At 41.7% G+C, this 18538-nt stretch overlaps 1 protein-coding gene across 1 annotated transcript in view; it reads left to right on the top strand.

The window, feature by feature from the left end:
• The window catches only part of LOC144073712 (neural-cadherin), a 94348-nt gene that overhangs the window by 30254 nt on the left and 45556 nt on the right, over window positions 1-18538 (top strand). The window contains exons 2-12 of the mRNA XM_077599746.1: window positions 4873-5061; window positions 8560-8785; window positions 10461-10665; window positions 13225-13336; window positions 13405-13654; window positions 14421-14563; window positions 16384-16556; window positions 16635-16803; window positions 17682-17852; window positions 17997-18169; window positions 18253-18420. Of these exons, the coding sequence (XP_077455872.1) occupies window positions 4873-5061; window positions 8560-8785; window positions 10461-10665; window positions 13225-13336; window positions 13405-13654; window positions 14421-14563; window positions 16384-16556; window positions 16635-16803; window positions 17682-17852; window positions 17997-18169; window positions 18253-18420 (1979 nt within the window). The remainder of the gene's footprint in view (window positions 1-4872; window positions 5062-8559; window positions 8786-10460; window positions 10666-13224; window positions 13337-13404; window positions 13655-14420; window positions 14564-16383; window positions 16557-16634; window positions 16804-17681; window positions 17853-17996; window positions 18170-18252; window positions 18421-18538) is intronic.

Here is an 18538-nt window from a genome sequence, read left to right on the forward strand (position 1 = left end):
CACACAAAACCACAACAGAATCCACATCAAACCAAAATGCAACCCTAAAAACAACAACAAAACTAACACCCCCTCAAAACAAAAACAACCGAGACCTTTCATGGAACCTAAACAACCCGAGGAGAAAACCAACAGACCAATCTTCACAAAACCAAACTAAGATTAAAAAAAAGAACAAAAATAACGTCCACTCAAAATAAAATCAACAGCCAGAAAACCAAAAACACACACTAGAAGATGAGCAGACCAACCCACATCAAACCAAAATGCAACCAAAAAACAACAACAAAACCAACACGCCCTCAAAATAAAAACAACCGAGACCTTTCACAGAACCCAAACAACCCAAAGAGAAAACCAGCAGACCAATCGTCACAAAACCCTAAGAACATTAACATCAAAACAACACAAAACAACCGAGACCTGTGACGGTGCCAAACCCCCCCCCGCTAGAAAGCCACACAAAACCAATCCAGAACAAATAAAGACCTCAGCAAAGAACCGAACCACCAACATTTCAGAGTCCGGACCACCCCAGAACCCTCCAAATTCAACACATGGTGGAATAATTAAATAACCAACCAACCCCCCCAAAAACCCGCTAGAAAGCCACAAAAAAAATCCAGAACAAATAAAGACCTCAGCAAAGAACCGAACCACCAAAATGTCAGAATCCGGACCACCCCAGAACCCTCCAAATTCAACACATTAATTTACCAACCAACCAACCCAACAAAAAACCCGCTAGAAAGCCACACAAAACCAATCCAGAACAAATAAAGACCTCAGCAAAGAACCAAACCACCAAAATTTCCCGAATCCGGACCACCTCAGAACCCTCCAAATTCAACACATGGTGGAATAATTAAAAAAACCAACCAACCCAACAAAAAACCCGCTAGAAAGCCACACAAAACCAATCCAGAACAAATCAAGACCTCAGCAAAGAACCAAACCACCAAAATTTCAGAATCCGGACCACCCCAGAACCCTCCAAATTCAACACATTAATTAACCAACCAACCAAGCAACCCAAACGCAACGAGATTAATAATAAACCCAACTCTGCACTTTGAGTCAGGTGAGGGCGTGGCTAATGAAGCGCAGTAAGGTATGATGATGTCGACTCGCATTAAAGTCTGGCGCCGGCTCAAGTTCGTCGAGCCACCGCCGCCTCCACGCGTGCCGCCGTACGTATTCATGAAAGAGCGCCCTGAGGGTTTCGCTTTCCGCCATCACCTCTCCGCATGAAAAATGCAGCGGACACAAAGAGACAAAAGAGCGACAGGAGGCGCCCGCCATCCTAACAAACCTTAGCTTTCGTGTCAGACATGCGTCGCGTTAGCACGCGTGAAAGCGCAAACGCGTGCCCGGTCGCGGTCAGCGCTCGCCCGGCTTTTTGTCAACTTGCCGTCGTCTTCCGGCACGCTCCAGCGGGCCTCCCTTGTTTTTACATCACGTTTGGGCTAATGTGAACAAGGAAGTGAAGAGCAAATAATTCCCATCCAGTTGAACTTGAAAGTTTTTTATTATTTTAAATATACAATTATTGCTATTATGCATATCCTGGAAACATTTTCTTTAAAAAAACATGAAAAAAATTCAAAGAAAGGGAATTTACGAGTCTACGTTTTCAAAATAGGCTTGTTCAAGCGCTTGAGGCTAGCAATAGCATGCTAATAAGTAGCGTACTATCGTACTAACAAGCTAGCGATAGAACTCTTATCCCAACAGCCTTCTAATTATCAAGTGAAAAGTGTACAGAATACAAAAATCTATTTTTGAAAATCTTTAATTCATTGATAAAACTTACGTTTGCTAATACAGGGCCTAAATTTGATCATACAGAGCCTAAGTTTGCTAATACAGAGCCTAAGTTTGCTAAATTTTCTAAATAGGCCTGCTAGCGGGCTAGCAATAACATGCTGGTGATCTTAAGCTAGCATGCTAACCATAACATGCTAGCTAGCTAATGACAACATGCTTACAATAACATGTCGGCTCGAAAGAGCTAATGTGCTCGGGAACTTTTGGTAGCATAGCGACAACGTACTAGTAAGCTAACAACAAAATGGTAACAATAATTAATTAATGAAATGAATAATTAATAAATAATGTGTGCTGCCTCTGCTATCTTTTGCTTAAAAATGAATAAAATAACAAAAGACTTGTTAGCAAACGTACATGGAATTTGAAATTCTTGGAAGAATTTGTCTATTTTATACATTTATTGTACTTTTAATTTACGCCAGCTACACTTGTACCTGCTCCTTCCACACCACTTTGTCACCGTGCCGTTGTTTTTGAGCCGTCAGGCCGTGTTGATGTTGATTGCGCTAATGGGCCACGTTCCATTTGTCCGCTGGAGGGCCGCAGCGTATGTTAAACAAGAACCTTTAAATAGACGCCATTATTCTGCATTTAAGCAGCCACGGGTGACGGGGCACTAAAATCTAATACAATTCTTCTTATGCACTGACAGCGAATGATTCCTGCTAAAATTGATTGGACGTCTGTCGCTGTCAATGGCACTAAAAAAAAATTCTACCTTTTTGGAGCACTTACAAGCCATTTTTTGTGATTTTCAGTACATTTTGGGCCATTCAGGGGTCATTTCCTGTACATTTTGGATTGTTTACTGTTGATTTGCAGATTATTTTCAGGTCACTCTCTGTTAATTGATCAATTCCTGTTGATTTTGGGCTTTTTTAAGTTGACTTTTTGGTCAATTAGGGTCAATTCCTGTTGGCTTTGGGGCACTTACTGTCAATTTTTTTTATTTATTTTTTAACAACTTACTGTCAATTTTGTGTTTTTTTAACAACTTACTGTCAATTTTATGTTGTTTTTTTTTAAAAACGTCCTGTCAATTTTGTGTATTTTTTAAAACAACTTACTGTCAATTTTATTTTGTTTTAAAAAAAAAACTTCCTGTCAATTTTGTTTTTTTTAACAACTTACTGTCAATTTTATGTTTTTTTTTAACTTAGTCATTTTTTTGCGAGTATTTAGTTGATACCCTAAAATTAACTGAGGCCAGGTTGTTAATGTTCATCTTTCACTGCTATTTAATCTATTTGATTAAAACAAAATGGCCCGTACGTCTATCCCCGTCAATGGCACGGCGAATATCTTATTTCATTGTTCCGCCAACATAGTTTCTCAGCATAACTCGACAAGAAGTTGTTGTTTTCCCGTCTTCTTGACAAATCCCTCCTCGCCTAAAAAAAAAAAGAGCACATGGCAGAGTTTCAAAACAAAACCTGTGTCTGTTTTTGTCGCCGTCATCATGAAAAAATAAAAAAAAACGTCATTGTTGTCTTCCCGGAGAACAGGAAGCAGATAAAAGACGGAGTCGGAGCCGGTTGACTAATGTCAACGCGTCCCCTCGGGGTCTGCGGAGACGCCGGCTTTCATGGCGCTGACGGAACGATGCGTGGCGCTAGCTAGTTTAGCTACAAAGCCCATACGTGGAACAACAGCTAACAAAAAACGACTAAAGGCAAACAGACGCTAAAACACACAAAACAATACTTGAGTTTGTCAAGTTGCCAGCATGTGAAATGACGAAAGCCTAGCGTCGCTCTGTTAGCAAATAGCTAAAACGGGAAAATCTTGTCGTTTATGGCCAAAGTTGACAATCCCTTGTAGAAACAGTCAAATGAAAAATAGCCCATAGAGCTAAAACGTCGAATTTTTATGCTAACATTCATGCTAATTTTTATGTTAATGCAAACTTGCATGTAGAAAAGAGAAATATTTTCTTTCGTTTGTGTGCCGTGTGAATTCCGCATTTAAATTACTGTAATTTCGTGCATATACGCCGTATTTGTCGCTTAAAAAATGATGACTGAATCAAGGGTACGGCTTATATGCGCACAAATTAGACTTGACATGCACGAAACACCATAACGCAAGACAATGCGGACGATACGGTCATTTACCGTATTTTCACGACTATACGACGCATTGTATTTTTTGCCGCAGTGTCAATAACGAGTGCTATTTCTGTATTTGACACACACAAAGGACGCACCGTTTTTATAGACGCAGCCAGGCATGGCAAAACATACACCAGCTTAAACATACGAACACACGCTAAAAACACGTTTTTAAAAAGGCAACGGAAGCAAAACTGAGTTCGGTTGTACTTTATTTAGCCATTTTACAATGTACTCACGTCATCATCAGCCACAAATCCATCAAAGTTGCTTCGTAAAGCTGTATTGATGCCGATCGCCAGGCCACAATCCATTGGGTGTATTGACAAAAGAACTATATATCCCAGCAGTCACTGCGCAGTGCTTTTTCGACGGCAAAATAGTAGAGTCGGGGGCTGCTTGCCGTAGTTGTGAGAGCTGTAGAGGATGGTGTACCCTATCCACTGATTTATTAGATTTTATCGTGATAACAATTTTAGTATTGGTCCATATATAAAGCGCACTGGATTAGAAGGCGCCCTGTCTATTTTGGAGAAAATTGAAGACTTTTATGTGCGCCTTATAGTCGTGAAAATACGGTATTTCAAAATAGAAAAAAGATAAACTGATGAAACGTTAAAAAAAATTATTTTGACCAGTATGAATGAAATTCACGAAAAAAATAAACCGTATCTTGCATAAAACGTGAAAAAACTAACTTGCGCCTGCCATTGCTCACCCACTTACTTTTAAGGGTGCGGCTTATATGCCAGAAAATACGGTAAGGCCTTTTTACTGTGTATCAAGGTGCATTTTTAGAGGGTGATGGTGAACTTCTAGTCCAAATCTGAATGAATGCATCCCAAAGCCTCGTTCAATAATTGAAACCAGGGTCACAGCGCCACCTACTGCCCCGACATACGACTAATTTTTGCATCTCGCTTTCCCACAGGTGACGAGTGGTACCCGTGTCGTTTGACTCTGAGCACGTTCGGTGAAGCCCACCTGCAGTGGACCATGTTCCCGGCCCCCTACTTAGCGGCAGTGGGCCCCGACGCCGCCCCCGGGTCGGTGGTTTACCGCCTGTCGTCACGGCAACGCGACAGCGCGCCCGGACAGCCTCAGTTCCTCCTATTGGACGGTGAGCATGTTGTACTTTATGTTGACTTTGTTGTAAACCTGCGTAAAGTTTTACGTCACGAGATGGCTTGCCACACAGGCCCCGCCCCTCGATGGGGCGCCAAACAAAGAAACCAAAAAATTCGCATTATATTACAAATAATACTACCAGGAAAAAAGATGATTCTGTTACGTCATTTTAAATAATATTACGAAGCAACGTAATGGTAGATATAAACATGTTTAGTATGTCTACGGGAAAAATGTCTCAATATTATGAAATAATTGTTCTAATATTACCAGATTTAAACTGTGATATTACATGAAAAACTTGAACTATTGAGCAAATGATGTATATTTATTTAATTTTATGAGAAAAAGTTATAATGATCCGTAATGTTTACGTAATATTACGATATTGAAGTTGTTATATTACAATAAAACATTTATCTCGTAACAATACGTAAAGTTATGAAAACGTTCCAACTTCTTTCACACAAAAATATGCAAACTTATCTAATATAACAACTTCAATATCGTAATATTACTTAAAAACATTTATCTGGTAACAATACGTAAAGTTATGAAAACGTTTCAACTTTTCAACACAAAAAATACCCAAACTTATGTTAATTTTTATGAGGAAACATAATGATGCATCAATTGACTTCATTTACCAGATTAAAATTATTATTACACGTAAAATGTTGGAATATTGCTGGAATTAAATTATTTTAGGAGAAAAAAGTTATAATAATATGAGATTCAGGGAATTATATCATGAACTTTGCCATAATATGAGGGAGAAAAAAATGGTTTGCTTTGACTTTAGCGACATAATTTCTGTATCCACACAAAACATCATATTTGAAGGCATATTATTAGGAGATTGAAGTCATATTAGTTGGAAAAAAGTCATCAAATGGTGAGCTAAAAGTCTTTAAATGACTTTTTTTCACGTAACATGAGCCGGAATCCAGAATTTAAATGTAAACTTTGACTAAGTCTCGCCCAATGAAACAAATGGGCCCATCGTAGCGTAGGAAGTTTTGACATTAGGTTGACACCAAATGGTGATGCATTTTTTGGGATGTTTTCTATGTAAATGGACTGGTTTATCCCTACGCACTTGCTCGGAGGCAGGCACATTTATAAATCTAAATAAAAAGTGACTTGTTGAATTTCAATTAAACGCCGTTTAGCGGCGCACGCTAAACGTTCCCCCGGGGGTGCGAGAGAGAGAGCTTCCGCGTCGGGGGAAGAAAAGGAGCGTCTCCGGGGAGGCGGCGACGTGGGCGACGTGGGCGACGGGGGCGACGGGGGCGACGTGGGCGGATGGATGGGCGCCGCCGGCTGGGAATTTTTTGGAGCGCAGAACAAAAAAGAAGAAGAATCTCTTTAAAGAGTTTATTTTTATTTGATGAGGCGCTTTGGTGTAACGTGATGAAACGTTTGCTCGCAAATAATTCACTAATTGACTTTATTTTTTATATATATCTTGCCAATGTGGATTTAAGTGAGATTAAGTCCCACTTCATTTGATTCTATTTATACACAAAGCACTTCATTAGGGACGTCAACTCGTGAGATAACACAAAATATGAAGCTTTTCATACACAAATTAGGATTTATGTCTTTTTTTAATCGTTTAACTCATTAGCTGCCATGATAGACGTGCAATCCTTTTTGAGGGAGGAGCAAAGGAACGCTAAAAAAATGTAATAAAAACATTTCAATAAAAAAAGATGGTAAACAGATTCAAAAATTGCATATGTAAAATGTTGTACACTTTATATTACACACTTTCAATGTATAAATAGATTAAAGGGCAATGAATATTTAATTAATTAATAAGAATAAAATAACTTTCAAAGGGTTCTACAATATGCCAAAACATATTATATAATATAATAATTGAAAATAAAATGAAGTTTAGTGTTTTTTTAGTGTTAGTGTTTTTTGGTATTTTTTATTTGTATTTTTTTAAACGTGATATTTTGTTGTAAATTAGATAACAATTTTACGATACATACATTAAACTATAAATCTTCTAAAATAACATTTGAACATAAGATTAAATACCATGTCTTACTTTTATAAACTGTTTGTACACTACATTCTAGATTTTGTTCACTTTTTATATGAAATTTTATGATATATTATACATAAATAGAGAGTAAAATTTAACTGTAAGTCACTTTTTATACAAAAATAAGTGATGAAGTCGTAGTTAAGACAAATCCGTTAGATTTAAAACCCCCAACTCTGATTTCCCTCTATTTTTAAATCCTTTTTTTTTTTGCACGGCAAGTTTTGGAGGAAAAAAAAACACCCGCAGAGGAAGAAAACCATGAAGATGACGAGAATATAAAAAAAAATCCAAGAAGATGGCAAAGGGTCCTCAGCTGTTGACCAGAGGGCCTCGACTGGTCGCAGCTGCATACCACCTGTCAATCATCTCATCCCCACGCGACATTTGAACCTCCATCCCATCATCACTATTTTCTATTAAATCTTTGGTTGCTATTGAGAAAGATGGAAGAACCAAATCTGCTCAAAAATGAACTGTTTTTACAATACTGTATTTTCCGCACTATAAGGCGCAACTCAAAGATTTTGCATGTCTATCATCATTTTGGCAAGGCTGCGTGGAAGAACTAAAAAGTAAGATACACCAGCTAACTAAGGAAAAGAGAAGACAGGAATGACAAGAGTGGGACAGTCAGTGAGTTGTTATATGACGATAATATTTTGTTAGCATCTGCTCAGAACATAAACAACGTTTTTGTTCAGTGTAGTTGTAGTAGAAATGGTACTCATATATTATATACACACTATATTTCATTTGGGGCGGCACGGCGGCTAAATGGTTAGCGCGTGGAAATCTCAAGGAAAAATATGAAATCAAAACATAAGGCAAGGGTGTCAGACTCAACTTGATTTCACGTGGGCCGGACCATTTTAGATATAATATTTAGATTTTTTTTAAAATAAATTGATTAAAAGAACTGGATTAAAAGCCCTAAATATTCAGTTTTTTTATAGATCTAAAACAATGTTTATTTTAGCTTTTTTAAATATATTTTTAGATTTTACAAAATGATTTTTGAACTAAAAACACAGAAAAAATGGATTAAAAAATGACAATTATTGATTTAAAAGGGGGAAAAATCAGGAAATGTAATATACATCTATACTCTTCATTTTAATTTCATCCTAAAACAGAAAGTCGGCACTCATGATTGACTTTCCCGGGCCACACAAAATGATGCGGCGGGCCAGATTTGGCCCCCGGGCCGCCACTTTGACACATGTGACATAAGGTGATGATTTTGAGGGCCACACAAAATCATGCTTTGCTGTCGTGTTTCATATCATTCATTTTATTAAACAATGACAAAATCCCCTTTTTTGTTTAACTGCCTTCTTTCAATCAAAACCCAAAAACTCCCAGGTGGCACATTAATAATAATTTTCCAAATTCACAGTCATGCAACTATACATTTTTTTATTTTTTCAGGCGGCGAGGACTGCTTCGAGGTGGACCGACGCTCGGGCGACATCAGGACCACGGGGCGCCCCCTTGCCCCCAGCCACGAGTACCACCTGCGGGTTCAAGCCGTGGACGCGGACGGCAGCAAAGGCCCGCCCGCCACCGTCTCCGTCCTGGCCGGCTTCCGCCCGCCGCAGTTCGCCGAGACCACCTACCAGCTCAGCGTGGCCGAGAACGCGGCCATCGGGCAACCGTGAGTATTCGATTTTTCTCAAGATTTTCCCTTCAAAGTAACACATTTGTACTCCCTATTAAAACCATGAATATGGAGGTGAAAATTGGGAATCAGGGGGCGGCTTATACGAGAGAAATTGTCAAATTCAACCACTAGAACTTGACAAATTAAGGATGAAAAAGCCAAAAATGACTATCTATAGTAGTGCAAAATCATATTTCTGTCGCCACTTCGATACTTTTCAATACTTTTGACGAGCCTATAAGGCAGGGGTCCCCAAACTTTTTCCTGTGAGGGCCACATAACTTTTCCCTTCTCTGATGGGGGGCCGGTGTCAGTTTGTAACAGAAAAAGTGTGACGATCGTAGGGGAGCTTAAAATTTTTATTGTTTTCCAGAAAGCCACACATAACCAAATAACCATTTCCAGGTTCTTTACAGAAAAAAAGTCAGGAAACAAATAATAACACTATTAATGAAATAAATAATAACTAAATAACCCTCTCTGAGTTCTTCACAGAAAAAAACCAGGAAATAAATAAAACTATTTATGAAATAAATAATAACTAAATAACTCTCTCTGGGTTCTTCATAGAAGATATTTATTCCTAATTTATAAATCCAATTCAGAGTTGCTCCCCTCCACAGGTCTGGGTCAAAAAGAACAATTCTCAAACAGGTTGCACAGTTTTTATATGCTTGAATAGTCCGCGATGGTCCCAGGGCTCCGCCCTCACCTCTGATCGTCCAGATGTCTCGGTAACACTCTGCTCGCGCATGCATCACGCATGCACCGGTGGACGTGCCCGCATGCATCAAAGGGAAACACTCTCCCCGCGCGTGTCACCAAAGAAGCAATGCAAAGCCCCACCGCTTCACTGGGATGATTTGTGGGCTCAGCGGGGGTGCAATGAACCAAACACAAGATTAAAACGTCCCAGTCTTCAAGGCCAAATAGGAAAAAAAAATCTGATAGCGTCTCTGGTATTGTTCAGAGGGCCGGGCCAAATGTGCTGACGGGCCGTATCCGGCCCGCGGGCCGTAGTTTGGTGACCCCTGCTATAAGGGAAAGGCGATGAATGGACGGAGGGATGAGGAGGAGGAAGAGGAGGAGGTGGATGAAGGATGAAGAGGACCCAGATGCAAAAGTCTGCGTGTGGCCTGAGGCTGAGAGTTTGAAAGTGTGGCAAATTCAAATATTTATTAAAAGCGAGGTCTGGATAAACATGAAGGCTTGTGTGTGTGCGTGTGTGTGTGTGTGTTCATGCATGTGTGTCTGTGTGTCCCTGTGGGCTTTTGGCGCAGAGCACATTGTGTTAATAATATCCAAGTGTCCATGCCACCCTGTAAGGAGTGTGTATATGTGTGTGTGTGTGTGTGTGTGTTGGTGGTGTGTGTGTGTGTGTCGTGTGTACGGTCTCCCATTTAAGTCCATTTGATGTGTTGCTGGTGTCGTGCTCGGATTTTTTTTTTTTTGGAAGACGTTAGAGTCCCGTGTTGGTAATTTATGCAAAAATCGTTTCTCTCAAAATTATTTTAATGGCGAAGCTATCATTTTGTTTTCGTTTTTTTTTTGCGGTTAAAATGTCACTCGTTCACTATTATCGTTGGCGTTTAGGCTCATCCTAGGGTGCAATTTCCTTTTCTGGCGGTGCAAATAGATGAGACGTGAATCCATCCTGTTTGTGTTGCAGCGTGGGTGCCGTTCAGGCCGTGTCCTTCCAGAAGAAGACGCTGGCCTACGTGCTGCAGTCCAACCCCGGCAACCTCTTCAGCATCAACCAAGAAAACGGCGCCCTCAGCCTCACGCGCGCCGTGGATTTCGAGAGCGGACACAACGTGCACACGCTGCAGGTTCGGGCGTCCGAACCCGACACGGATCTCAGCGCTGTGAGCGAGGTAAGCAAAATATATTTAAAAAAAGGCCTATTTTTTAAGGAGCGTGCACATGCTAGATAGAATTGAATATGAAACTTAAGACGGTGATGCTTTCGGATACAAAGTCAAAAGTAGGAGAAAGTACGTTAACCCTATAATGAATTTTGGATTTCCTATTTGGCTTGACTCGGGAGATCATAACATTTTAAATATCTAATTACTGTAAAATTACCGTTTCAAAATGTATTACTAAAAGTATACATGGCAATAGATACTTTAAATCAGGGGTGTCAGACTCGGGTTGGTTCGTGGACCGCTTTAACGTCAACTTGATTTCACATGGCCCGGACAATTTTAGATATAATAGATTTTTTTTATAAACAGATTAAAAGAACTGGATTAAAAGCCCTGAATATTCCGTTTTTTATAGATCTAAAACAATGTTTATTTGAGCTTTTTTTTAATATATTTTTAGATTTTACAAAATGATCTTTGAACTAAAAACACAGAAAAAATTGATTAAAAAATGACAATTATTGATTTAAAAGGGGGGAAATCAGGAAATTTAATATACATCTATACTCTTCATTTTAATTTGATCCTAAAACAGAAAGTCGGCACTCATGATTGACTTTCCCGGGCCACACAAAATGATGCGGCGGGCCAGATTTGGCCCCCGGGCCGCCACTTTGACACACAGCTTTAAATAGTATGTCAGTCCATTTAAAATGTATTGAATTTCTGCCTATTATTGTTTTTCTTAATCTAAAAAAATAAAATGTTTTTTTTAAAGCTAAATTTCAGTTAAATATTAATCTACAGCATTGTCTATAACAGAAAATATGATACAGTATTCATGTATTTCGTGTTTCTCTGACCTACGACCTTTGACCCCATTTATCCCAACCTATAATAATCTCACCTCATCCCAAACATATCCTCCAAATTTAGCAATAACTTTTTTTTAAATATTGTGGAGTCATTCCAAAAATTCTATTCTGACCTCTGTGACCTTTGACCCCATCCTCCCAAAATGTAATCATCTCTGACGTCCATGTAGCACCAAAATGGCGGCCAGTAAGTTCACTTTTTTTTTCCTCCCAAAAATAAACGGGCGCGCCCGACATGAAATTTGATTGGTCGAAAATTATTTGCTGAGGTGCCGAATTGGACTTTACGGCGCAAGTCTTCCATTTGCCGCCTGGGCTGGCGGCGGCGCCGCCACCGCGCCGCCGCCCCTCCCGCCTCGCCGCTGCCCTCATTTCCGACGGGGCGTTTAATGAAAAGTCAGCACATCAAAGGCGCGTTCCCGAGCTCAGTTGTCGCGTCGGCACTTATACGGGCGACGGAAGCGCTGAAAGTTAGCCAAGCCGAACCCTCGCGGGAAGCAGCCAAGATGGCGTTAGTGCGCACGCACCTGGAGGAGTCCATTATCACCTCCCCTGCTGTCCAAATGTTGGTAAGTGCATGAAAATGGCCGTCAAAGTAGCAGTGGCCCCTCAAGGCTTTGGCGCCTCTAGTAGGGGGGCGGGGCGGGGCGGGGGGTCGTTCTAATCCACTCGGAGGGTGTGCACAGTTGCGCAAACTCCTCTCGCTCGCATCCATAGGTTGTGTTGCCTGAGGCGTTCAAGGACATTTGGGAAGAAATGTCATCCAGCACCACTGGACATTAAAAAAAAATCAAAAAAAGATTTGATATTTATTTGAGGTAAGCATTTTAGGTCAATGAGTTGAGTTAAAATAGGATCTGGTTTATCCTTGGGTGCAATTTCGGGTTTGTGAGTCCACACATATAAGTTTGGGTGTACGTGTATCGCTGTTGATTATTAGTTTAGTATTTATTTATCTCACAATATTGCATTTTAATTCAATCAAAAGCCACTTTGATGCTCAATCTAGTATTATTTATTTTAATACATGGTATGTATTTCAACGTTTATTTTTGTTTCCTTGTGATTCAATTGGACATCACCTAAACTACATGTGTCCAAGTGGCGGCCCGGGGGCCAAATCTGGTCCGCCGCATCATTTTGTGTGGCCCGGGAAAGTAAATCATGAGTGCCGACTTTCTGTTTTAGGTTCAAATTAAAATGAAGAGTAAAGAGGGATATTAAATTTACTGATTTTCCCCCTTTTAAATCAATAATTGTCATTTTTTAATCCATTTTTTCTGTGTTTTTAGTACAAAAATCATTTTGTAAAATCTAAAAAATATATAAAAAGAAAGCTCAAATAAACATTGTTTTAAATCTATATAAAACTGAATATTCAGGTCTTTTAATCCAGTTCTTTTAATCCATTTATTTAAAAAAAATCTAAATATTATATCTAAAATGGTCCGGCCCACGTGAAATCAAGTTGACGTTAAAGCGGCTCGCGAACCAACCCGAGTCTGACCCCCCTGACCTAAACCTAACCTTTGACGTCCATCTATCCCCATCAATATCGTGAACATTCAAATTCATCCTCGGGTGCAATTTCGCAATCTGCTACTGCTCCTCGGGTGCAAACGGATTAGACGTCGCTCACTGCCAATGGCGGCCGTCGACTTAATAACATTAGGACGCCGTCCGTCTCCAGGTCGTCGTTCACATCACGGACGAGAACGACTGCACGCCAGAGTTCCTTCACCCCATCTACACCCGCGACAACGTCCCTGAGAACATTGCACCCGGAATATCGTTACTCCAAGGTAAGCTCTCGATCGCCGCCGAACCGGATTGGACGGCCAAAGTACGAAGGTCTGCCCTCCCCCTTCAGTCGTGGCCCGAGACTGCGACTCCGGCGTCAACTCGGAGGTGGCCTACTCCATCCCAGGCGCCGATTTCCACATCACCTCGGCGGGCGTGGTCAGCGCCGCCCGCCGGCTGGACTACGAGCGGCCCAATCACATCTACGAGTTCCAAGTGGTCGCCGTGGACGCGGGGACGCCCCCACGCACCGGCACCGCCTCCGTCCGCATCCGGGTGGCCAACACCAACGACGAGACGCCCGTCTTCTCGCAGAGCGCGTAAGTCGCAAGACGGGTTGATGAGTTTTTTGGGGGTCTGGGGGGTCATCCCGTGACCGGACATTTCGTCGACGGACACTTCGTCACCGGACAGTTCGCCTAACCTTAATCACTATTAAAGAAGACAAAGGAAATTCACAGAGTGGTACCTCGACATACGATCGTAAAAAGAGGGCCATCATGCGCGTTGTGAGGCATTGCGAGGAGCGAATGGGCCTGTTCTTAAAATGGCCGACAAGCGACGACGTCTAGCTCCGTTGCCTCACAATGCGCATCGGAAATCTAGTCCCTATACACGATACCTATGGGAATACCAAGCAAAAAAAAGATGACAAAGAATATGTGAATTTCCTTTGTCTTCTTTTTAATATTTTTTTTAATAAAATAATGTAATTTATTGCCTTTTATTTTAAAAATGGAGCGCTCAACGTAGGGACCGTTTAACGTAGGGACCGTTTAACGTAGGAACCGTTTAACCTAGGAACCGTTTAACCTAGGAACCGTTTAACGTAGGAACCGTTTCGTGCATAGTGTGTTTAGAGATGCGTACATTTTATACTTGCACACGCCCAAGTGTCAGTGTTTGTGTTGTCGAGTGAGTTTTTGCTATGTGAATTTCCTTTGTCTTCTTTAATAGTGGTTAAGGTTAGTGGTTAAGGTTAGGCCAACTGTCTGGCGACGAATTGTCCGGTCGACAAAGTGTCCGTCGACGAAATGTCCGGGTACCGGTCGTCCGCCAGAATTTAACCCGAGTGGCGGTCTTCAGCTACAAGACGTTCCTGAGCGAGGACGCCGGGCCGGACACGCTGGTCGCCATCGTCCACGCCAACGACCCCGACGGGGACGGCGTCTCGTACGCCATCACCGGCGGCAACGAGGATAGCAACTTCCTGTTGGACAACCAGAAAGGTGAAACGCAACTCCCCGAGTTAACGCGGTCCCTTCCCGCGCCGAAGCGGCGCACCCGCAAAATAACGAAATGTAAATCCATTCCAATTATTTTGACAGCACTTCCCATAAACATGGCGCCTGGTGGCTGCGTCTCCCCGGGTAGTCGCTACGCCGTTGTGTTTGTTAGCACGCATTATCATAACAACGCGCGACGGCGACAGAGACGTGGAGGCGCGCTGGCGCCCGGGCGATTGTTGCCGTGGTAACCGCTGTATCGGGGACAAAGCCAGTCAACCCCTGAACAGGCGTGAATATAAAACACATAATTATTTATTGATATGCGATGGCGTGGCGCCTGTTTATCGTTTGTGTGCTTTGCGCCTTATCGCGCGCAGTCAAACGCATAAACGGCTTGAATGGCGTTTTATTGTTCGCCGCTGAAGGCAGACGGCCTTTGCTTGTCGGACTTTCTTCTTTCAAAAAGTGGAAACTAAATATTTTTTGCAAGTGTCAAAAGCCCACGTTGCTTTTTAGTTCAAGTTTTTTTCACTAAAGTAGGGCTGCGTAATTTGTCCACCCCAAAAATCGTGTCTGATCTTTATTATTGCCCATTTTTTTTCAAACTTTTTTTTAATGATTTTTTGAAAGAATTTTTAATTAGAAGAAACTTTTATTAGCAGGAGGACATTTTACACACTAATTAAATCGCAGTTCTTGAGACTTTTTCCTAATGATGTTTGGGAAATATGATTACACGCTTCGCCAAAATCGATTTTGATCCATCTATGATTTAGTAAATCCGGATTTTGCAGTGCCTGAGACTTTCTTTTTTTCCACAAAGTTTAAATATGATCGCAAACAAACTGATTTTTATTAATCTGCGATCTAATCACAATTGCAGTTCTGAGACTCATTTTTTCACAATTTTAAATTATTCATTTTAATTATGATTGGACATCTCACCATGATTTTGATCAATTTAATATCTACCAAAACACCATTTTGCAGTTTTTTTCACCACATTTAAATGTTATTAAACATTTTTACAAATTTGATCGATGTAGTTAATCATCAAATTGCAGTTCCTGGGACACATTTTTCCACAATCTTTAATTATGATTTCTAATTTTAATTATGATTAAACATGTCACCACAATTTTGACCAATTTAACATCTACCAAAACACTTAGTTTTTTTCACCACATTTAAATGTTATCTCCCCAAAACCAATTTTTATAAATTTGATCGATGTAATTAATCATAAAATCGCAGTTCCCGGGACCCTTTTTTTCCACAATCTTTAATTGTAATTAAACATCTACCGCCAATTTTTTTTAAATGAATCTACGACACAAAAATGTCACAATTTAACTAGAGCACATGTCAAAGTGGCGGCCCGGGGGCCAAATCTGGCCCGCCGCATTATTTTGTGTGGCCCGCCGACTTTCTGTGTTAGGATCAAATTAAAATAAAGAGTATAGATTTATATTAAACTTCCTGATTTCCCCCTTTTAAATCAATAATTGTCATTTTTTAATCCATTTTCTTCTGTCTTTTTAGTTCAAAAATCATTTTGTAAAATCTAAAACGATATAATAAAAGCTAAAATAAACATTGTTTTAGATCTATAAAAAAACTGAATATTCAGGGCTTTTAATCCAGTTCTTTTAATCCATTTATTTAAAAAAAATCTAAATATTATATCTAAAATGGTCTGCCCCACATGAAATCGAGTTGACGTTAATGTGGCCCGCGAAGCAACCCGAGTCTGACACCCCTGATCTACGATGTAATAAATCATAAAAGGCCATTTCCTGATTTTTGTTTGTTTTTTTAAGGCATCATTAAGCTCCGGCGGAGCCCCCCACCGCGGCTAAGGGGACCCCAATACGTCCTGACCATCACCGCCACCGACGACAACGCGTCCGGTGGGCCGTTCCCGCTTAGCAGTTCGGCGCACGTTGTGGTGGGGATCAACGACATCAACAACAACAAGCCCGTCTTCCAAGAGGTGGCGAGCGTAGAGGATTGGGCGCCCGTATCGGGACTCGGATAGAACTGACTGCTCCTTTTTGTTTTTATCGCTTAGTGTCAGAACTACAGTTCCAGGGCGGCCATTTTGGAGAACCAGCCCCCCGGGACTTTTGTGCTGAGGGTCCAGGCAGAGGACGCCGACATGGGGGTGAATGGAGAAGTCAAGTATGGAATTATGCACAGGGACGGGGTGTCGTCCGGGTTCGACATTCATCCTGATACCGGTGAGTTATGGCGGCGTTTCTGCGGGTGAAAAAATATTCTCTCAATACGGAAATGTGTTATTGTAAATTTGAGGGCCGCCTGGTGATGAGTGATTAGCGAGTCAGCCTCACAGCTCTGGGGTTCTGGGTTCAAATCCAGGTCGGTCCACCTGTATGGTGTTTGCATGTTCTCCCCAGGCCTGCGTGGGTTTTCTCCGGGTACTCGGTTTCCTCCCACATTCCAAAAACATGCCTGGTAGGCTGATTGGACACTCTAAATTGCCCCTAGGTATGAGTATGAGCGGGAATGGTTGTTTGTCACCTGGTGCCCTGCGATTGGCTGGCCAGGGTGTCCCCCACCTCGTGCCCAAAGTCAGCTGGGCTAGGCTCCAGCACCCCCTGTGACCCTAATAAGGATAAAGCAGTTCAGAAAATGAGATGAGAGAGAAGATATTTTTCTGGTTGACTTATTGGCTGCCAGTGTTATTCCAGTTTAAATAAATTGGACGTAAATAGCCGTCAATGGCAGGGAATGATTTATTTTTGTGACATTTCTTTGGTCATTTTAGGGTACTTCCAGGTCACTTCCTGTTGATTTTTGGGTGACTGCTCGTACATTTTGGAATTTTGGGGGGCATTTTCCATGTTGACCTTTTCAATGCCAATGTTATTCGACCATCCCAATCAAAATGGACTCAATCAACAGCAGCCAATGAGTTAATACTTGAAAATCAGAAATTAATAAAAATGTTTTTAAAATGTCACCCGATTCCAATCTGTAAAAAAAAGCCCTGTTTGTGACCCCATCGCTTTCTACAAATAGTCACAGGCTAGCGGTGAGGTCAAAAGGTCGAACAATGTGTTTTAATGGGATTTCTGTGTTTGTTTGTTTTTTTTAGGCGTGATTACTTCAGCGGTGACTTTCGACCGGGAGCGCCAGAGGGAGTTCACACTGTCGGTGACGGCCACCGACCAGGCGGAAGAGCCGCTCATCGGGATCTGCCAGATCGCCGTCATGGTCGCCGACCAGAACGACAACGATCCCAAGTTCGAGAACAGCCGCTACCAGTGTGAGTTTTCAAAGTTTGGGCTTTAAATTCATGTTAAAACAACGGTTAGCACATGAAAAAAACGATTAGACTGAGTTGAAGGTGGTCTTAAAGGCCCCACCAATTAAATGAGAGAATTTGGTTTACTGGTTGCTGTCGTTTCAGACTTCCTGCGGGAGGACACGGCCGTCGGGACCAGCTTCCTGCGGGCGGCGGCGCACGACGACGACCAAGGCAGCAACGCGGCCATCGCGTACTCGCTGTCCTCGCAGACGCCGGCGTACCTTCACATCAACCCCAGCACGGGCTGGATTTACGTCAACCAGCCCATCTCGCAGGTAACGAACGCCCCTCGAGGGTTCCCGTTTCCGAGCCCCAAAAATATTGTAAATATTCATTTGGAATTGTTTCCTTCCGTTAGACATCCAAGATCAACCAGCAGATCGTGGCGTCGGACGGCGGCGAGCGCAGCAGCTCGGTGGAGCTCACCGTCATTATCACCAATGTCCACAACCAGCCGCCTCACTGGGAGAAACCCGAATACTGGGTCACCGTGCCCGAGAACACCGTCAGGGACGCCAAGATTCTGGTACCGTATTTTAATGACTATATGGCGCATCGCATTTTAAGCCACAGTGTCAATAATGAGTGCTATTTCTGTATTTGACACACAAAATGGACGCACCGTCTTTAAAGACGCAGCCAGG

The sequence above is a fragment of the Stigmatopora argus genome, chromosome 4, assembly GCF_051989625.1.
Source record: "Stigmatopora argus isolate UIUO_Sarg chromosome 4, RoL_Sarg_1.0, whole genome shotgun sequence".
NCBI lineage: Eukaryota > Metazoa > Chordata > Actinopteri > Syngnathiformes > Syngnathidae > Stigmatopora > Stigmatopora argus.